Source organism: Lactuca virosa, chromosome 6 (assembly GCF_052849685.1).
Source record: "Lactuca virosa cultivar CGN04683 chromosome 6, Lactuca_virosa_CGN04683_v6, whole genome shotgun sequence".
Taxonomy (NCBI): Eukaryota; Viridiplantae; Streptophyta; class Magnoliopsida; order Asterales; family Asteraceae; genus Lactuca; species Lactuca virosa.
In genome coordinates, this window is record NC_136431.1 from 24740470 (window position 1) to 24764285 (window position 23816).

At 31.2% G+C, this 23816-nt stretch overlaps 1 protein-coding gene across 2 annotated transcripts; it reads right to left on the reverse strand.

The window, feature by feature from the left end:
• Positions 1–17593: 17593 nt before the first annotated feature.
• Positions 17594–20121, reverse strand: LOC145120639 (vacuolar protein sorting-associated protein 32 homolog 2-like). Of its 2 annotated transcripts, XM_079056442.1 has the most exons (9): positions 20066–20113; positions 19855–19909; positions 19640–19743; positions 18906–19005; positions 18721–18806; positions 18523–18614; positions 18193–18307; positions 17915–18108; positions 17594–17829 (listed from the first exon to the last, which is right to left on the reverse strand). In XM_079056442.1, the coding sequence occupies exons 3-8, from the start codon at positions 19709–19711 to the stop codon at positions 17917–17919; spliced, it is 657 nt and encodes a 218-aa protein (XP_078912568.1). In that variant the 5' UTR covers positions 19712–19743; positions 19855–19909; positions 20066–20113; the 3' UTR covers positions 17594–17829; positions 17915–17916. The 2 variants fall into 2 exon arrangements, with proteins under 2 accessions (XP_078912568.1, XP_078912567.1); XM_079056441.1 differs by having other exon boundaries at positions 19855–20121.
• Between the last annotated feature and the right edge of the window lie 3695 nt (positions 20122–23816).

Consider the following 23816-nt stretch of genomic DNA (forward strand, 5'->3'; position numbering starts at 1 on the left):
TGGCGCTTATACTTTATTAGTCTCATAGTCTGCCTATTTTCACATAAATTTTAGTTTTTTTTAATCGGCAATTTTATTAAACACAGGACATGAATTTTAGTTAAAATACAAAATGCTGGAATGTGTAGAAGATCCAGATTCCACAAAGAATGGAGGAGGGGGTGTGTCATTGTTGGACACTTGGTGTAATCTTATAAGTCTTGTAAATTAAATTTTAATCTATTTTAGACTTATATGGTATTCTGATAAGTGGATAAGTGTACGTATGTGAGGAAACACGACTTTAAAAGGTAACCAAGTGTTGAATTGTTCAAATTTGGTCTATTTTTTTTTACTTATACCATTGAACTTGTTACCCAATCTTAGAATGTCACGTCGAATTTAATGGGCTCTATTGGTCCCCCAAGTTCTTCACAAGTCGTATAATCAGGTTGGATGTGGAAATAAAGCAACCAAAATGCTTAATATCCACAACTCCGGATGTGAGGGTTGGCTGGGGTTGTTTGTATGTTAGCATTGTTTGCGATTGTTTTTCTCTTTTATTTTTTTCTTTCCTTTTTTTTTTTTCTGAATATTTTGTATGCTTGCTAGCTCCACGCTAGCAGTTTATTTATAATATATTTTGTTGTCGTTTAAGAAAAAACTTGTTATTCCTGCTCACCAAACCTTTGCGACCGGTTATCATCTGTTTTGCCGGTTTTTTATTTTAAAACTTTTAATTACGAATGACATATCGTATCACGTGAACTTAGAAGACATTTGATCCTCGTTTCTCTCTCACCCATTTTCTTCTTAAATTAGGGTTCATAGTGAAATTGCAGAAAATAGTTCAATCGAAGATTAGGGTTACAAAATTGAAGAGAATTGGTAAATGCGAGTGTTATTGTGAAGAAGATGGCCTCCGATTCCACACGACGTAAGTATTTGAAAGTTAATGTACATTATAATGGTTTGTTCGCACCAAAACCATTAGCGTGGACGTTGTTGTTGTTTCAATCTGTGATGTCGATTTTGGTGCAATGGATCTCAAAGAGTTTCTTTTGTTCCTTCAAAAGTTGATTAAAGGTAGTTGCGATAATGTATATTACTGCACTAGAAATGAACCATTGGCAGAGGGTATTAGGAGAACTGGGAATGATGCTGACTACTTTGCGTTTATTGATACGGGTTATAGTGATGAAATGGTCTAAGAATGAATGTGTATATTGACCACGAAAATGAACCTGTACTTGATTGGGCTCTTGATTGGGCTGATATGGAAGTAGTAGAAGATGATGAAGGGCATGATTTTGAGCAAGACCTGAAGACCTGGATGATGACAATGATTTACAACTTTCTGATGATATTCTATATGAGCATGAAACAGATGATGAGGTTCCTTCTCTTAACAAGACTATTGATGATGATTTTTTGCACCACGTGTCAAGTATTTGTAGGGATACAAATGATGAGGTTGAAACCAACAATGGGGATAACAAACCAGTGTACCTTGTCCATAATGAGAATCATAAATTAGACAAAACGGTGGCAATTCTAGGTATGAGATTCTCTAACCCTCTGGAATTGAAAATTTGTGTGACTAACTATGCAGTAAAGAATGGCTATAACCTTTATTATGAGAAAAATGATAGTCAGTGGTTGTCAGTAAAATGTTGTAAAGATAACAAGAACCCCTCTTGTCATTTTAGATTGTGGGCTTCCTGGATGAGTAGTGAAAGGTCTTTCCAGATTAAGTCCTTAATTGATGACCATAATTGTTCAAGAGTCTTCAAACTTGGTTCCATTGTAACATACAAATGGATTGGAAAACATTTTAAGAATCAACTTTTGCAGAACCCCAAAATGAGCATAAGGAAAAAGAAAGCCAAGGTAAGTACAAAGTTTAACTTGATTGTTAGTGTGAATCAATGTAGAAATGCTAGGAGATATGCTTTGGATGAGATAGAGGGTAGTTTGATAGAACATGATGGTAAAGTATGGAGCTATGGAGAAGAAATGATGAGGACAAATCATGGTTCAACTGGTTCAACTGGAAGTGGTTTCTTGACCTCCTGTTTGATGACATTAAAAAATGGGACTTGGTCATGGATTGACCCTCATATCAGACCAACACAAGGTATATTTAATGTTATGTTTTGTTTCTGTTGAATGTTTTGTTATGTAATTTTTTACTCAATCCTATTCCATGTTTTCTTTTAGGGATTACTAAAGGTTGTCAAAGAAAGGGTTCTAGCAGCAGATCATAGACAATATGCTAAGCACATCTATGCTAACTTCAAGAAAATATCCAAAGATGAACAATATAGGAAGTTGTTTTGGGCTGCTGTTGGTAGTACTACTGAACTTAAATTTGAGGCAGAAATTGAAAAAAAATGACCCTTTTGGCTTATGAACACCTTATGGAAAGGGACCCTAAAAGTTGGTGTACGACATTCTTTCAAGTGGACAGGGCTTGTGATGCTTACGAGAATGACATATCCAAAAGATTCAACTGTGTTATTGATGTTGCTAGGAAGAGACCACTCCTCACCATGTTGGAAGAAATTCAGATTTATGCAATGGAGAGGATGTATAAAATGTTGGTAGAGGGACAAAGTTGGGGTAATTTAAAAATATGCTCATCTATAAGATTAAAGATATCAAAGTTAAAGAGACATCAAATGTATGCTATAACTTCTAATTTATAAGTATTATTAACAAATGTGAAATTAATAAAACTTGTTATTTTTGTGGAAAGATTTTGGGGAGTTGTACCTTATGGGGTACAACAATACGAGGTTAGGATTGGAAATGAAGGATATGTTGTGGACCTTAACAACAAGACATGTGGATGCAGATCTTGGCAAGTATCAGGTATCCCATATGTGCATGCAGTGGTAGCCATTTCATACCTCAATAGGAATGCATAGGATTATGTTGCACCATGGTTTACTACAGCCATGTTCTTGAGTTATTACAACCATACCATTAATCCACTTAATGGTAGTTCCATGTGGCATGAAGTTCCCTACATGAAGCCATTTCCTCCCCAAAAAAGAAGGTTACAAGGAAGGCCAACCCTTAAAAGGAAAAAAGGATCAATCTGAGAGAGAAAGCAAGGGAAAAACAAGGCATACTATCTCAAAAGCAAGTATAGTTATGAGATGCACCATTTGTAGAGAAAGGGGCAACAATATATCAACATTCCCTACAAGACCAAAAGATGTAGCATCCACTTCAAGGACAAAAAAGAAGAAAGCTAAAAAATGTAAAAAAGAGAAATGTATGCTATTAAAACAATTTAATCATAATGCAACATCCAACTTCATTAACTACACCTTTGTATAGTAGGTATTGTGGAACCATTTCAAGTGGATGATCCAGTTCAAGTGGATGATGATCAAGTGGATGATGTTCAAGTGGAGGTTCAAGTGGATGATCCTTCTCAACATGTTGATGATGCTCAAGTGCAAGTTGGTGATGTTCAAGTGGAGGTTGTAGTTCCTATTCAACCTGTTGCAACTAGGAAGAGGATAAGAAAATACTCAGAAAGAATTACCAAGATAGGGTTGAGGAGGAAGGTCTTAAAGAAAGAAGGAAGCACTTATCACCACCTAATGGTGTTGTAATGATTATATGTTTTAATATTTTTGGGAAGACAAACTTTTAGTCTTTTAATTATGTAATCGGTCAAACTTTTAGTCATGGCACATCTTATGATATATTAGGACAAATGTGGGCACAACTTCTGTAATGATGCACATGCTAATGGAATCTTACAAGTTTCTCTTTTATCTATATTATATGCTTTGGTGTTTGGTTATTTACCCTTGGATTGTTTCAAATAAGTAAAAACACATCAAGAAATGTTTGTTGCAGTTGTTGTGGTTAATCTGGATCATTTTACCCATGGATCATATTGAGTTCACTAACATAATTAAGGCATTAACAATTGTTTCAAACCAGTCATAACACATTAAGAAATGTTGACTGCTGTTATGGTTAATTTGGACTATTTTAACCCTGCATTATGTCCAATTCACTAAAATATTTAACACATTAATATTTCTTTGAAACCAGTCAAAACATCAAACTATCATTAATCAACAAGATTTAGTCTTAATACATCAAACAAAATACGACATTAAGCCAAAATGATGTTTTGAATACAACTTTCACTAACTACTTCTTAAACACAAACAACAGAAACAACACAATCATCATAACTTTATGAGTAAATAGCTTCCATTTGAATTGCTCAAACTCTTGTCTAACAACCAAATTTTCTTGTTTCATCTTCATCTTGCATATGCTAATCTCGTTTTCCAATGTAGAAACTTTGAGGGTTAAATTGCACAGTTCTTTTTCACGTGTTTTTGTCGAACTGAAGTCATTTTCAAGGGTTTCAGGCTCCAATCATTCCCAAAACTTTCATTTTGGTCCTTCATTCTTGAAAAAAAGAAACAAATTGGTTCAAGGAAGAAGATTAAACCAAAAAGTAAAAACATTTGATTTACAATGGAATTAGGGCACAATCTAAATTTTTTTCTCGGATTATCTTTAGTTCGTGAAGTTCGTACGCGAGATGGTAACCCACAATCACAAGGATTTTCAGGTTGAAATTCAACATTTCGTTTGGAAGAAGAAGAAGAAGAAGCCATGTCGATCTAGGGCATAATTGATGAGAATGATGCATACAACAACTTAATATCGTAGGACTTGCATTTAATTAGCCAAGTGGATGCCATATAATGCCACAGAATAGTCACGTAAGCAGTAACCTACAACAACCGGTCGCGAGGGTTTTGGTGAGCAGGAATAACAAGTTCAATGGTATAATAAGTACAAAAAATGATCAAATGTGAACAAATTTAACACTTGGTTATCCTCCTAAGTTTTTTTCCCTGAGGAAACATATAGTACAACTCTATTTTAACTAGTTCTCTAGAGAAATTTATAAATTTAGCTAAAAACATTAACTATTTTTAAAAAAATAACTAAAAAATAGAAATTTTTAGAAAATAGTCATTCAATTTGAAGGTAATTAGTCACACCTGTGAATTCATACATTAGTGTGTTGGCTACGGTTTGGGTCCAACAACTGTCCATAGGCATACATTTGTGTGTTGAGTGTGGTTTGGGTCCAACAACTGTCCATAGGCAGGAAGTATAAATATCCTATTTTTTAGGAATACCTTCATTTTCTTGTTTTCAGATTACAAAAATTTCTCTCAACCTCTCTAATGACTGAAAATATGTATTCTTCTGAAAACTTGATAGGATCTCTATTTATTTTGTGTTTTAATCATGTTATTAGCTTTTATACATATAAGAATATGATTTATTTTGAAAAGAAGGAAAATATATGAAACGTGGAGAGAAAATCATATCTAGAGGGTATGAAAGAGATCAAATTGCATCTGGAGTGTAGCAAATAGCAGATGTATGTTGGATTTTGAAAGCATTTCGCAGGTGGATGAAACGTACAAGTTACCGATGCACAAGCCATGCATCAGGGACTTGTACTTTCACATATACACGTGTAGATGAAAACATACAAGTTATTGATACACAAGTCTTGCATAAGGGACTTGGACTTTCACATGTGGATGGTCCTTATGTGAATGTGCATTTAACTGATGTACGACTCGTACATCAGTAGATTGTACATGCAATTGTTTTTTGCCAAATGCTTATCGCGTTTTTAGAATATTATTATCAGTTTATAACGCACCTTAATTACAATTTATGACTTATACATTAGTACAAATGCTTCTCAACTATCTCCCACCTCCCGCCGGTTACAAGGACAATGAAATATTTACTAGAACTCATTTTAGTACAAACATAAAAAGCTAAAATTGAAAAGAAAAAATTGATAATCTAACATCGCTTAGATAGTTTTTATATATAATCTAGTGTAATTGTACGAATTCGTAGTCAACACGGTCATATTTCATAGTCAAACTTAAGTATTTTTCTTAGAAAATAAAAAAAATCAAGAATTTTCGAGGGTAAATCGCAGGTGGAGGCAGAGAAAATCGCAGGTGGAGCATACTCATCTGCAATTTGTTTAAAAAAATCTTTAAAAAATTATTTTAGGGTTAATGTCATAAAAACCTTCAAGTTTTCAGGGTTTTGTTGGTTTTGCCCAAAGTTGAATTTTATGTCTGTTTTTACCCTTACATTTTCCAAAAAATGTTCGGTTTTACCCTTTTACCGGTGATAGCAGGTTTTCCATGTTACCATTATATTAAATTCGCAAAAAAACCCTTAGGTTTATAGTTTTTTTACGCTTTTACCCTTAAGTTTATAATTTTTTTATACTTTTACCCTATGTATTTTTTTCATATTATACGTATTCAATGCAAAAAAAATCATATTTATATACGATAAAAAATTAATTAAATATTATATTTACATTTTGTAATGTTATTTCTTTATGTGTCTGTGTGTGTGTGTATATATATATATATATATATATATATATATATATATATATATATATATATATATATATATATTTTCTGGATGAACCGTTTAAAATGTAAAACAAAAAAAAAACAAATTAATATGTTTTTATAACTACAAATACGTATGTTTATGTATTTAAAAATATGCATATCAATAAAATAACTTGTTCAATCATAAACGTGTGTGTGTGTCTATATATATATATATATATATATATATATATATATATATATATATATATATATATTAGAAATGTTAATATGTATTTTAGAATTACAAATATTTATTTTTACGTTTATATAAGTATATACATATATTTTTAGAAGTGTAAATATGTATTTTGATATACGTTTTTTTAAAAGTATAAATATATTTTTAGAAGTATATATACAAATTAATATTTCTAAAAATATAAAAAAATATGTATTTATACTTCTAAAAACTATATTTATAAAATACGTATTCATAATTCTAAAAATATTAGTTTATTTTTAAATGGTATAACGCTGCAAACACACACACACACACACACACACATATATATATATATATATATATATATATACACACACTATTTAATTAAATATTTTTTCGTATATAAATACGATTTGCATTAATACGTATATTATGAAAAAAAATACTTAGGGTAAAAGTGTAAAAAAATTATAAACGTAAGGGTAAAAACATAAAAAAACGATAAAATTAAGGGTTTTTTTGCGAATTTAATATAATGGTAACATGGAAAACCTATTATCACCGGTAAAAGGGTAAAACCGAACATTTTGTGGAAATTGTGAGGGTAAAAACGGACATAAAATTCAACTTTGGGTAAAACCGACAAAACCCTGAAAACTTGAGGGTTTTTATGACATTAACCCATTATTTTATACTCATTTTTGTTGGGCCATGGGCCGAAAGTGTGCCAAAATCGCAGTCCAATAAGGCAATTTGCAGCTGGAGGATACCAAATAGCAGATGGGGTCTAGCCAACTGCTATTTCTTTGGCTAGTTTCTGAAAAAAAAAATTGTTTTGCATCTTAAATATGATATTATAAAAAGCTATTTCTTTTAAGGGTGTTGCATCTTAAAACTTTGGATATTCATATTCACCCGGTTAGTGACCTGTTAAGATGCACAAAAGCCTCGAAATTAGATAGTTGTAAATTACTTATTAGAAAGTAGTATATACATTGACTTATTAAAAGTATCACTGAAATCTAGTAAAAAAAACTTGAGGTATGGTAGACTTAGGAGGACAAGCAAAGGGACCGACCAGATTGAACCAAACTGGAACCGGTATTGGACCGATCCTACATTATACAGGATGGTTTGCGATTCATCAAATATCTTAATACAATTTTTGTGGTTTCGATTCCATTGGACTTATCGAGAAGGCCAAAATGACTTACTAGGGTTGGATAATGACTTAATGGGGACTGGAAATTACTTCATGGGCTATAAAATTACTTTGTGAGGCTGGAAAAGACTTAATAAGCTGAAAAAATGACTTAATATGGCTGAAAATGACTTTGGAACCGCAAACTGACACCGACACCAGAACCGATTTAGTCTATAGAGGTCCAATTTTTGGTTTTTCATTTCAGCATCGATTGGTTTTCGGTATTTTCGGTTGATGTGTGTTTTGACTTTTATACCATTCATTTTAATCAAAAAGGAGAATTATGATGAATATATACAAGTCAAAATAATTTTTAAGTGGATGGATAAAAAACATAAGTGAAAATATCACTTCCATAAAAAGACACACATGAAAATATCACCTCCCATTAAATATGTTTTAGGTTATTATATAATATTGTAACGAAAAAGAAAAGTTAGGGGAACAGAGGTAGTGGGGACTCGTTGCGCGAAGGGGAAATAACATGGGGTGCAATGTTCTCTACGATTACGTGTATGCGAAACATATCATATGATGTTTGAATTTTCTTGTGATCGTCAATTTGATGACAATATCAATTCCTTTGTGTTCATGCAACTTATAAAAATCCAAGTTTCATTATATTATTGCAACTACTAAAAGGTAATAAGAAAATTACATACCTCTTTTGAAGCTATAGATCTCCTTGCTTAAGATCTAGTTCTTGCCACCTTTGCTTAGATGAGAGAACCCAAAGTAGATTCTCTATAATGGCTCACACCCAAGAACACTAAGAGAGCAAAACACATAAACCCTATGAGAGGGGAGGCTAGGAACGAACACTTTACAAATCCTAGAAGGGTTAGAATTTTCGTTCAAGAGGGAAGAAAGGCAAGGGGTCAAATTTTTCAGGAGAGAATGAGCATTTAAGCTTTGATCCCTAGCTCCCTATTTATAGGTTTCGGTTTCTTAGCACCAACGCAACTCTAAAAACCTTATATGACTTATCCAATTCGTCCCATATCATTATCTTTCTAGAATGTTCCAATTAATTAAACATTTTAATTAATTAACATTTAGTCCATCTAATTAATTAATTCCAAGATAGCTTTTAATTAATTTATCATAACATAACAAATTAATAAAATAATTTCTCTTGAATTTTTTTTTATCTTTTAATTGCTCAAATGGGGCTTAAAGGTAACCCAAAAAGATTGTGTTATTATTAAAAATATTATCAATAGTTATGACTTTGGTTACTCTTTTCAACAAATATATCATACTCATCATGAACTTTGATCCAAACTCTTTTTGGAAACTTTTCTAAAATTTTAAAGCATAACAACTGTCTTGGAAACTTTTCTAAAATTTTAAAGCATAACAACTGTCTTGGTGTCAGTATTTGATAAAAATTCTCTATGTCTTGGAACAAGTCCACCTACATACATTTTTCCTAACTTTTTCATTGTATATGTTTTCTTTATCAACTTGACTTCATTAATCGTTTAACGGTTACCCACATGATACATGAACCTCTCAAGTTTTGGGATAACTTTATTTTGAACCTCTTTGTTTCCGTCTATTATACATCCATTCTACATTTTCTTCCATATAGAACTTCGGTTATTGTTATTTTGATACTATAACAATAACTATTGTTATAAGTAAACTTGATGACAGGTTATGTAACGCCCACAAATTTGGGATAGACATTTAAGATATAGTAAATAATATTAGCTAAAGATGTAGTCGTCGTAATGACTATTTTGTGGATATAAGGAGCGCTTAAATTTGACTTCGTATGAAGAAGTTATGTTTCTTCGAAGTTTCGTGATTAAACCGACACAGCTATGTGCGTCATAAAATGTGAATTGGAGATAGGTTGTTTATTATCCTGGGTAATCTAAAATAAAGTCGTAGCGTAAAAGTGAACTCATGCATATAAAGAACGTCCAAATCTGACTTCGTATAACGAAGTTATGATTTTTTAAAGTTTCAACGCAGCATTACGGACACTGAAATTGAAATCAAAATCTATTGAGTGTTAACCAAAACAATGTAAATGAGAGTTGAAGATCTCGTAAATATGAACCCATCGATATAAAGACAGTCGAGAACAGAGTTAATACGAAGGAGTTATGATTTTCGCAGGTATTTTAACAACTTAGCCTCTATAAAAATATGAATTTTAGATAAATTAAGAATTAGTTGTTGGGATCTAAAGTAAAGTTGTAGGGATCGTCGAGACGATTTTGGGGATATAAATAACGTCGAAAATGGAGTTTGTATGTGAAAGTTATGATTTTTCTAAGTTCGCAAAAATTACTCGGTAGAAGTGATGATGTAGCACCACCAGAAGGTGCCACGTGGCATGGTTAACGACCCTTTCTTCTGAGAGACATGGTGACGTGGCACCATGATATTACGACATATGGTGCCACGATAAGATGACACGTGTCACCTTCTAGAAGGAGGTGATGTAGGCTGATATGAGTGCAACACGTGACAAAAATCTAATGGGCCAACACAACCCTTAGGCGCGACGCACTTGTTTAGCCTATATAAATCCCTCGAATTTTGTTATGAAAAAATTAATCAAAACATGAAATCTAACAAAAAGAAACACAAATAAATCAAATTTATATACAAGATTCATAATCAGAAAACATACTTGAATGTTGATGTTTACAACATAATCATAAATACGAAAATATGTAGATTGAGGCCTGCAAATTGCAGTGTCCTAAGATAAAAATTTCCTTGGTAGGGATCTGTCTAGAGGATACGACAATCAATCCAAGAAGTCATCTTGAATCTGTTGAAAATTTCTATGTTCCCTTCATCTTAAGAAAAACGAATTTGCAAGAGATTTTTTGGTGTGATGTGATTTTTGTAACCCTCCACAAATGACTAAAAACAGATATTTATAGGCATTGATTATGACAGTTGGAAACTGTCAAAAAACCGAAAATAACTGTCATAATACCTGTCATTCAGTAATTACGAGCAACCCAATGTGTCGTTTCAAATTATATAGAATGGATAATTAAAAAATGTTATTGTGGCTATATAAATTATATTAGAGTTATAAAACTAAAATTATTTAAATTCTAGTGCTGAAAAACTATTTTAAGTTAAAAAAATCAATTTATTTATATTTCTATTTAGACTAAACTGCACAAATGGTCCCTGTGGTTTGCTCAAATTTGCCACTTTAGTCCAAAAAGGTTTGGACTAGCACCTGAGGTCCAAACTTTTCATTTTGTTGCTTGTTTGGTCCAATTTGTTTTGATTTTTTTCAAAATGACGAATTTGCCCCGGTTAATATGATTTTTTTTCTTACTTTCAGATTTTAAAAAATAAAAAATAAAAATAACATAAATCTTTCTCTCTCTCTCTCTCTCTCTCTCTCTCTCTCTCTCTCTCCCACACACACACTATTTCTCCTCCATTCTTCATTTGTTCTTCATTATTCTCAAGAACCTCTCATCATCGACTTCATCATAGGGTAAACTTTAATCACCGGTTAATTGGCTACTTGGAGGTCTGAAACGACATCCACCTTCATCGACTTACCCAACAACCAAAATACTTGAAGGTATTCAAAATCAGAAGGGGCTTACGCAAAGGGTAGAACGAGTTGCAGATCTGTACAGACGAAGCTCTTTGTAGCGGCTTAACCATCGTCTTCGTCGAATTGCAAATCGGAGCGGCGATGGTTTTTAATTTCTAGGTTTTTGTAATAACTCATGTCAAAATAAAAATATAAAATATATAATCATATTATATTCATATAAAATAATGATTAGTTTAAAGTTAATGAGTCAATTAAAGGCAAATTATGAAGATTAATGTAAAAAAACCATCACCTTCATTGGGGCATTAAATTCGAGCAAATGAGAGGTCTCCATCGGTTATAATCTTAGGCATTATAAGTAGCACGTAAAATCGAGTGGAAACCCCACAGAAATCTCTGAGATCGGTTGAGAATCAAAGGAGAAGTAGGGCTCGGGAGTTCTTAAATGTTTTGGAGTTAGTTCTTAGAAAATAAGGTATGTCTCTCCGATTTATGCTTAAATTGGTTGTTTGAGTAGGTTTATAATCCGGTTTTACATATTTTAGTTCTACCTAATGTCTTAGTTCGGGCCAATCATGATCTAATAGATGGAATTTTAAAATGATAAAATTTTCGCTACAGAAAGCTCTAATATGTTTTGATTTGGGTTGTTTCTTTTTTTGAGAAAAAAATTATGGTTATATTTCAGTAGGAGGTGGAGAAAGTTAATGATGATTTTATATAATTATACAGAATTATTTTGGATAATATGTAAAGTTCCAGCAACTTAGTAATGGCAGGAAAAAAAATATTGAGTTAGGAAGACAACATCCCGGGTGTTTTTGTTGAACGGGTTAAAAGCCGACCCATATTAAAGTTTGGGAAATGCAAATATAATAATAAAACATTTGGTGGTTTATTGGTTAGCACATTACTCGTTCGTTTTGGATGGTCAAATCCTACTAGTAGGCATAATCCCTATATATTCTTTAATAGGGAAAATACATATTCAGTCATTGTAGTCTAATGACATTTTAATTTTTGAAGTGAAACTATATGCACATTTTGTTCGGTGTATTTCCTTTGAATTGAAACTTAAAGTTATTGGTTTAGTCTATGCCACTTATTATTATTATTATTATTATTATTATTTTATGTATTTGGTGTCATAACAAGAATATAACCTGTTTTCAAAGGGTTAATAAATTTATATAAATATTTTTATATATTTATGGTATGGTTACATGGAGTATTAAGTTAAAGTATGAGACTTTCTTAATTCGATAACGATGAAATATAATATGTGGTTCAAAGTTTATACAAATCTCTTGAATGATAAAACTGGATAATAAATTTTGGTTGGCCGAACAAGACATTTGGATAGTAGAACCGAAACAAACACGTATGATGTTTTCGAACAACTGCCTTAGGAAATTTGTTTGTGGAATGTAGGGTGCATATTAGCAATAAAGCTTCTGTTAGGACTTATCGGTTGCAAGGTGAGTTTTTCGTGTTCTGTGGTTGCTCGAACATAAATGTTTGTCATGTGTTTATTATGTGGTTTTTATTTATTTATTGACAGTATGTTTTATGATAAGTATGGTTGTGTGCAAATGTTATTTTGGAATTGTTGTCTATTGTGTGTGTGTGTGTGTTTTTTTTGGGACATGTTTAGTGGGAACTGGTGGGGTGTTTAATCGTCGTGAGCATGACGGATGTGTGTGATCGGCGGGGATGGGAATTGAGAATCATACTCATTTCCTTGGATATTTAAAATACTTGAGTACAATGGATGATGAGTTGTCTCAGGGAGAAGGGAAATGAACCTTCGGTTCTTTCTCTAGATAATTAATCGTTCCCCTAAATTATGTCATCGGGTGATATATTTGTTGTATGATTTATTGAACATATATGATAAAACAATTTTTTTTAAGTGATAGACATGAATGTGCAACACGAACTCACTAGGCTCTAGGCTTACCCATTTAGAAACTATAAATGTGCGCAACCCAGGAAACTATATAACAAGTGGCAGTAAGAAGGCTAGGGAGAAGGATTGATCAACAAGACGACAGAGGAATTCCGTAAAGACGTAACACCCGAAGTTGTTCAATTGAAGACTTTATTTTATTTTATTTTTGCTTCCGCTATAGTTTAGTCTATAAGTAAGTTCATAATTGATCTTGGGAGATGTTGGAACGATTGTTTGTTATATAATCTATATATGAAAATTGGGGTGTTACAGTTTTGCAGCGGCAGATCGAAGTTGATATGTAGGTGAGAGGAAAGGGGGCGGAGTCATCCTTCTTGTTTAAGCTTGCAAACCCTAGTTTCAGAGATATAGGCGACTGAAACCCTAAATGGAGGTGGATTTGAAAAACCGTTTGAGCTGCCATACAATGATTTTCTCTCTCCCCTATCTCTTAGAAGGTTGTCTGGTGACCTCGTCGGATCTTGGTTCGATGTCGTCTCTCCCGGCTCCAATGAATGCTCCAACAAGTGAGAGATTGAAGGTGCATTTCAAGTTCAAGACATTGTGGTGGATTTGGGACAGGAGGATTGTCATGGATTTATAGATTTGTGTTCACACAGTAAAAACACACTCAAATACGTGAGAGAGAGAGAGAGAGAGAGAGAGAGAGATTTATTTTTATTTTTTATTATTTTTTAAATCTGAAAATCAGAAAAATAAATAAGAGAGAGAGAGAGAGAGAGATTTATTTTATTTTTACTTTTATTTTTTATTTTTTTAAATCTGAAAATCTGAAAAAAAAAATCATATTAACAGGGGTAAATCTGTCATTTTGAAAAAAATCAAAACAGATTGGACCAAACAAGCAACAAAATGAAAACTTTGGACCTTTGGTGCTAGTCCAAACCTTTTTGGACCAAAGTGACAGTTTTGAGTAAACCACAGGGACCATTTGTACAGTTTAGTCTTCTATTTATTTTATCAGACGTTAAAAAACAAACATTCTTTTTTTTGCAGACTGCAGACGTTTGTACCACCTCTTTTTCTATAAATGTCTGTAGTTGTGGTCCATAGACTGCATATCTTATATCTCTTAAAAACAAACAACACCTATGAAAGTTTGGTGATGTATTAAATATATAAAACCTAACTTACATGTTTAAGAACATATGATATCATGTGGGCATTATATCAATTGGCATTAAGCACGAAAATCTGTCAAGTTTTATTGTTAACCTTCAAAACCAGTTAAAATGGTCTAGTTAACAGTTCACAACAAGTTTAGGGACCTTAAATACATAAAAAATGATTATGGACCTATTGTAATAAATACAAATAATTTGATGGGTTATAATAATATTAACCCTTAAATCAAAATTAATTGTCTTCGATTCTTAACAACACTACATTGTTACTTGATTTTCCTTTATCTTTACAAAAAACAATCGACATCTCTCGGGTATCTCCTTACTCTTCCACCTCGAATCAACATCCGATGTTATATTTTGTTCAAATTTATCTTTCTTTCTACTCCCCAATCGAGTTGATTGGTTAAACTTGTTGAAATATGTGTGTGGCCAATGTTTTATAATGTATTATTTCATTTTGTTTGATATGAACCTTCGTATCTTTCTTATATTGTAGTCCTTTACGAACCCTCATATCTTTCTTATATTGACATTTATTTTTTTCAACTTAACCATTACGGGTTTGTTTTGATGAAACTGAATGATTCAGTGTTGAACCATTAAGAGGTGTTTGGTAACATTGCTGAACGAATCCCCCGAATGAGAAAAATTATAAGTTTAACCTTCTAACAATAACAGCTTCAATGAACAAAGATCAACATATTAACCAAGATTAGAAGGCAAAAATCTACCCTAATAAATCAAAATCATTTTTGCCAAGTGTCAACTTCTTATTAACTTGCCACATGTCCATTTCTAGGCATGTTAGACTTATTTTTTCTTCCACTTGTCAATTTTTTATTTGTCATTTTCATTTAATTTCCACATCATTATAATAATTAGAATGATCCATATGATTAGCTAAAATCAAGGTAGATTAGATGAATCATTTCCTAAGCAATAATTATTCCAATCATCATTAGAAGTCCTAGTGTATTTGTTTTGGAATGATATATATATATATATATATATATATATATATATATATATATATATATATATATATATATATATGATGTTTTGTTAATTGTTTGTCCTTTCTCCAGCTTCATTTCATCGGTGAGTTTGTGTCAACTGCATAATTAGGTAATACTCTGCTCCTATTGTTGCGAAATATAAACTTGAAAATGTATTTTTCTTCTGTGAAGTCTGTGTCACCACTCACCAATGCATTGCATGATGCTAAATTTATACTTGACAGTATGTATTTTGGATATTGTGCAGGAACAAATCTATTTGGTTGTAAGCATTTTATATTCTAGAAAGTATATTGCTTTCTCTTTCATTTAACCAAATAAAGAAAAACTTGAAATCATACTATGAACCACGTCTGTTTAGGTGAAGGGGCATAAATGTCAATTAGGTAAAGGGGCATTGTACTTGAAATGGCAATGTAATTAAAAAAAATTACAAACCTATATGTATAATCTTAATAATATTATGTGTGATGCAAGTTTATTCAAAAAAACGTTGCCGTGGTTAAAAAAAGTTGTTGAATAAGTCGTTGTGGTCATAGAGCATCATATTTTTATTTTACTTTTTATAATTTGTGTATTACAACCAAAAAAATTGTAGAATATTGTAAATCTGGGTAAAGGGCATTTCGTCCTTTTATCCCAAATTTCTTTTTCTCTGTTTATGAAATGGTTTTATCACCCTAGCTTAATGAATTCGACCAAACTAATATATTTTTATGTTTGTGTTATCTTTAAGTGTCATCATCTCTTGGAATGATGAACCAATTTATTTGGTTGTAAACATTTTGTAGTCTATAAAGTATATTGCTTTCTCTTGCATTTAACCAAATGAGGGCAGAGGCATATGTACTTGAAATCATACTAAGAACCGTATCTGTTTATGATTATGACCAGGGGTATAATTGTCAATTATGTATATGGTCATTGAACTTGAAATGGCATTCTACTTAAAACAAGATTTTTTACAAAACGTTCATGTCAAATCTTAATAATATCAAGTGTAGTGCAATGCTTTTCAAAATAGTCAATGTGCTCATTCAAATGCATGTTCCCGTGGTATAACAAGACAACAGAAATGGTTCCTACAAACAGTGTAGGGGCATTTTCATTAATATCTTTTTTTTCCTTTTTAAATAATGTCTTTTCCCTTCTGATTTTGAGTAATTTAAAACATGTCGAGACATGTTGATTGGAAAAAGAATCCATTTGTCTTTTATAAATTCTTTTCTTGTTTATTTTATCTATTTATTTATATATTTTTTTTTCAAATTTATGTCACTTACAGCATCTTACTTATCTATTTTAAAAACAGTTATTAAAATAAATTAAAGTAGGATGCTAAAATTGTATTGAACTCATACTTATCTGTTTTAAAACAATTATTAAAAGAAATAAAAGTTGGCTATTTATTTTTATTTTCAGTTTCTTTTTAGGCATTGTGCTTTTAGTCATGTGGGCACAATATGATTTTCTTCATATTTGTTTGAAAATGTTTATATTCAATTTCAGTCATCTATCTCTAATTTTCCACACCAAGATTTTCCATCTCACTTACAAGTTCCAATCTCATCCTACAAATAATCAACAATCTATCTAAGGAATCCTACATTTGATCACTCTCATTTCAGTTTACAGGTTCTTGAGTAGACCCATGATCAACCGGATTATTTATTTGATTGTTGAAAGCGTTTCAGACACAACATTGGTGGCAAAAGGAAGGGTAGTTCCTACAAAGCCTTGATAAAATCTAAAGTCGAAACCACAAATAGAATTTTCAGTTTTGATTTCCATAAAAGTTATAATTAAATCAGAAGGAATCGAACATAAAAGCAGACATGTTTAAGAATTGTTAGGGTAATCAGTAATCACTAGTATTGGCTTTTCCAAAACCTTGACAAAACCAACACAGCATAAGTCAACAAAAGCCACACTTTACACGTAAACAATTGACTTATAAGAAAGTCAAACATATGGAGTTGACTTTTACAAAAGTCAACATTGACCATCATCACCATGACAACAAAAGGGCAAAATTATATGCTAGCCATAAAACAATGCAACACATCACCATTAACAATGATATAGAATTCACTAAGAAAAAAATTCTCAAATAACACATCAACACATGAACACTAGGATAAAAATGGAACGACAATCCTTTTTTTCGTTCCTAAGAAGATTAAAAGTCATCATGTTATCAAATAAACAGTATGTGTCCATGTGAATAGATTTAACAGATCATAATTCATAACCAACATTTTTCAAACATCCAAATCTTTACAATTTCTTCCAACCGAGAGTTGAAACTGCATGAACAATAATAATACACCATAAAACTTTTATCAAATTTTTGGACATTAAGAAGCAAAAAAAATAAAGAGAGAGAGAGACCTTTAAAGTGCCATTTCAGCCTGCAATGCAGCAAGTTCATCTTCCTCAGCGGTGTTGTGGCGGGGAGGTGGACGTGTTGATTGTCTGCCTGCAGGTACATGGAGTGGAGCTGCAGGTGCGGTGGTGGCAGGCTGTAGCAGCTGTTCTTCCAGCTCAGCTCCTTCTAATTCTTCAAGTTCAGCCTCCAACTCATCCTTGCATATTTATACAATCAATATTTTTTTTTTTTTTTCTCAAAATTATATTATATAATTCTTTATAAAGTTTAAAAAGAGTACCTCATCAAAATCAGCTGCTGCACCAATAGGTGTTGACAATGCTTCCTGAATTTGTTTCATGTTCTCTGTTTGCTCATTTATCTCATCCATTGTCTTGTCCACGTCATCAATATTCCTGCATCACAAAAAAAAAAAATCAAAAATCAAAAAATATATAATGGTGTTTCTTTTTGAATTAGGGGGCTGTTCTTTTTTTCTCATTAAGTCTTGTATATGTAAAGTGGCTGAATGGGTGATATAAAGTGTTATATAGTTTCTTTTCTAGAGACTAAATGACTACTTTACCTTTATATTATTATTATTTACACAAAAATAGATTTTGAAACTTACACAGCCTTTTGCATTGCCTTCATTGCTTGAGCTCCAGTTCTCAAGGCATCCACTGTCTCTGTTGTAGCTTTTGCACCTTCAAGCATTATCATCTATGGACAAATATTAATTAATTAATTAAAAATAACTGTTAGTGAAAATATAAAACATAAAAGTAAAATTGATGATGTTTTGATGATACAAAAATTTAAAAGGCACCTGATCATGAATACGCAATTGGAAATTGCCAAGCTGTTCAATTTGTTGTTCATAAAGTCTTTTTCGCTTCAGACACTGTATTGCAGCTGAATAATTCCATAATGAGAAACAACATAATTAGTATAATTTTAATTTTCAAACAATTGCCAAATTAGGGTATAAAACTGCGAAATCTTAATTAATACCCCTTTTGTTTTTGGCTCTAGTGAACTCCTTTGCCTTTTCAACCTCAGCACCAGCTTTCTTCAGAAGCACTTTTTCTTTCTTCTCTAGCATTTCAAGTGTCTGCAGAAAAATTTAATAATTCAATAGAAGAGAAAAAAAGGGGAAAAAACATTAGGATCACTCCATACTTTAACACAACAGTCATTCCCTTAAAGAATCAAGAAAAGCATTTCTCATTTTCTCTTCAATCACAAGTCACTAATTCACAGATCTGGTGAAGATACATTCACCATATGTGCAAGCAATGAAGAATTGTTATCAAACAAGTAAGAACAAACATAGCACAAGTCATTCTTCTCCTTAGTGAAGGACTAGCTTCTGATACCAATTAGCTAGAGCATGGCAAAAAAGGTATGCTTATTTACTAAAATTAAGTAGCTTGAAACAGGATGAAGTATATTAGATAGTTAACATCTTATGTAAAGCCCATAGCTTGTAAGATTATAGTCTTATACAGATCCTTCAGCAACCAAATACGAGAAACAGATCAAAGGGATGCAGAAAACCATGAACTAAATGCAAGACGAACCCTAGAAACATCAGATAGAGCAGAAAGCAATCTGAAAACTCCTACAAAAATCAATGCTTCCAACAAACGTTAACGAGTAGATGAGAATGTCAAGATAAAAAAGCAAACAGATTTCGACAATTAACAAAGAAATAGTCAAAACTCTCAAAGTTCGCAAGAGATTACCTCATTTAGTTTGTCTAACGTCGTTACGGCGTTAGCTTCTTGCTTAGGTTTGCCAAACATTCGAGCAAACATCGTTAACTATTTTTACTTGAAACCCCTGCGATCTGATCCGATCAAAAGCAAGAAACTCGAATTACTAAAATCGCACAATCGTTTGATCGGTGAGCAAACAAACATATATACAAGAAAAAGTCAAAGTAACAAACAATCGTTACCTGAGAATTGACAAGTGTGAGTGATTACCCTAATAATCAAGTGATAGTTCTTAACCTGTGTGGAAGGTTTGTGAGATAAAAACACTTAAGCAAATCGAAATTGAAAGGATTTATATTGAAACCGAGGAGGGTTTTGAAACGATGATGAAGATTGAATGAATCTATAATAGAATCCAATTGGAGGGGGGATTTTCTTAGGCTTAATGGTTACCTCCAATGTCGATATACACGCTTTACTCAATAACGTGTTTGGGGGTTTGGAGAGGGGTAACTTATGAAAGGATATTGATAAAACAAATTTAATAATAATACCAAACTCTTGTATTTTGTTTTAAAAAGTTTCTATTTTTTTTAAATAAGTTTAGGCTATCCGGAATGGAGTAACTCATGCGTGAGATTCTTGCGTGAGATTCTATGTGGCAAGCCAACTCACGCGTGAGCACCGTTCCTAACTCCGATGGGTTGGTTGTGAAGTGATGACTAAGACAGATGAAGACGAGGAAGTTGATTGACTAATGTTTTTGATTGTTTCATTTTTCTTTTGTCATTGACTAATGCTTATGTAATCTAATATAAAAAATAAATAAATAAATAAATAATATTAAGTGGTAACCATTTCAAAAGGTTGGTGGTTTGATAGTAAGCTTATAATGAAGGTGACGTGACGCTGAGTTGGCATCACTTTTTGAGTGGGTTGGGTGTAACCACTCCCCATAGCTTTAGGAACACAAACTTAGACACAACCTTTAAAAGGAGACTAAAACTTGTAATAGCTGATAATTGATGATGTGATTTTTCTTTGAACCAACCAACATTTTAAATATATAATATGTTAGGCATCGGATACCATATTAAAACATATTTTACACTGAAAGATCCTCCTACAAATGTGTAAAGTAAATGTACAGAACGCCAACAACATCATCGAAATACCCTTCATAAGAAGGGGTAACAATGTGTAAAGTACATGTTCAGAATGCAAACAACATCTCTGGAATGCAAAGAATGAGTTTATAATGTATCTTCTATGAAAATGTGAATTCTATTTTCCTGTATTTTTTTGTTATATTAGTCACTAGATGACTTGATAACATCTTTTGTAGCCTAACAACCTTAGAAAAATACTCTATAAACTTACATTATTTATTATAAGTAAGAAAAGTTACTTATACATTTCGGTCTTTGAATTTAAGACTACATATACATTTTAAGGAAAATATTGGATTTTCTAAAACAAATACTACTTTTACAAACGAAAGACTTTTAATAATATCAAACAAAAGCTTATGAACTCACCAACCTTTGTGTTGACACTTTTCCAAACAACTTGTATTCTCAGGAAATCATTAAACAGGTAACCAAGTGCTTTTGAGGATGGGACGCTAAGGCGTCTACTATTTCATATTTTGTCAACATATTGTAATTGATTCGTAAACATGTAATTCATACAATGATGTAACTTTTTCAATTATATATATGTTGGTTGTGTTTGCTTGAATTACTATTACAATTGTTGTTATGATACTATACATGAAGTCCTCCACCCCCAGACGTTTCCGCCATCCTTGGTTTGGGGGTGTGACAGTTACACTAGTGTAATTTGACGAAATATTGATGGGTAAAACATTAGGGACAAGACATTTAGCTTTTTTTTTTCTTGAAGAAGATGAATCGTCACTTGAATCCATCATTTTGTTTTTGTATTAATGTTGCTTATAAAAGTTAAATATAGATATATAGGCATATTGGTAAGTTTTATTATTTTTAATGAGAAAAGTAATAATTATAATGGGGCAACATTATCTAAGAAATAAATGCTTAAAATATTTTTGGAGGGAAAAAATCGGGACCATTAAAAAACTCTATATAAGAAAAATACAAATTTAGACCGGATGAAATTATTCATGAAATTACTGACGAATATTATTTTGGAGGAAATTGTATTTTGTAAGGTATAATACTATGGCAAAATTCGAAATATGTATATTTGTTGTGTAAAGTTATAACTTTTATTGTTACTATATAAAGATAAAACAAAGTAGGTTGGTATCTAATACAAAAAAAATTAATCACTTTGTTTTAGTGTTAATGTTGCTTATAAAATCTCTCTCTCTCTATATATATATATATATATATATATATATATATATATATATATATATATATAGTGGTAAGTTTTATTATTTTATACGAGGAAAATAATAATTATAATGAAGCAACATTATCTAAAAATAAATGCTTGAAATATTTTAAAAAGGAACAAATCAGGATCATTAAAAAAATTTATATATGGAAAATACAAATTTAAATTGGGTGAAATTATGGATGAATTAAATGACGATTAAATTGATAGTGTATGATTGAATTCGCTTTTAGAAAATTTAAATTTGATAAAGAAAATGCGTAAGTTATCAAATAATTTTTTTTATGGATATAAGTAAAATACAAATTTAAATTTAATAAAGGAGCACATAAGAAATAAATGCTGAAATATTTTGGAGGGAAAAAATCGGGATCATTAAAAAAATTTATATAAGGAAAATACAAATTTAAATTGGGTGAAATTATATATGAAATTAATGATGATGAAATTAGTAGGTTACGATCGGAATCCGATTTTGGAAAGTTTGAATTTGATAAAAGAACGCGTAAGTCGTCAAAATATAAAATTTTAAACACGGAACATATAAAAAAATACATATAAAGTTATAAAAAGCCGACACAATAAAAAAAGATAAAGCAACATAAAAAAATTATTCTAATAAATAAGAACCATTTTGTCACATGTCTTTTACTTATTTATTTTGCCACATGACATTTTTTGGTATTTTTGAATTAACTATTTTCCACTTGTCATTATGTTATGATTCAATTATTTAAAAATGTTACTTAATTATATTGTTATATAAGGATAAACATTCTAATTAGACGTTCATTCTATAATAAAGTTACCAACCAATATACCGTTTTTTCATTGAATTAAATATTGACAACTATTTCATCTATTCAAATAAAGTCATATATATAATTTATGGAATGTTAAATGTTATATGGATTTAATTTTAGTATATCATCAATGGAAATTCTTTTCTAAATCATGATTGGTTTAATTTAAATTGATTATGAATATAAGTGTTAACTTTTATGTTTGTTTTTATTTATTTTGTTTTCGCAAGAACTTTGCATTAGACTTGACGCAACTTTAAATAATTTTGGTATATTATCAATGTAATCTGGTATATATCTTTCAATTATATGAAATATCAAATAACGACATTTCATTACTATTGTGATAATTTAGTTTATATATTGCATTTTTACTAATGTTAATGGTCTTATTTTTTCCCTAGTAACCGTAACGCTTTTACTAATTGTACTTTTTAGAAATCTCTTAATATCGTATAATTTTTATCTTACTTTATAAATTTTCATATCTATGCTATTTTCAAGATTGATTGTCTTAAATACGAAGCTTTGCTCACTGATTTCGACCAAAAAGGGTTTCCCATAACTGAGATATGACCTTTCAAAGACAGGGATAAATTAGGGCAAATATGTCAAATTAATAGCAGTATAATATAGATAATAAAAAACACTGAAGGTAAATGATAGTTTTCAATCATTAACTACCGTGAAATCCAAATAATCTCAAAAAAAAATTTAATTATGTAAGACACACATACATACATACAGTTAATCAAAAGTCACTATGCTTTTCTCATGGGGATTTTATCAAACATGTAGAGTGAAACATCAAATGCAAGGTCAAAAAGACAAAAGTAAAAGATTGAAAAACAAACACCAATATTTATAATCAAGATTATTCATGCATCCAATATCACAATAAAATACAACACTAATGAGAATCAAAAAATCTAATACAATTAATAAAAATTAAGAACATCATATTAAATAGGGATGAGCAGAAAAAACGGGTACCTGCTGTCGGAACCGGAACCGCC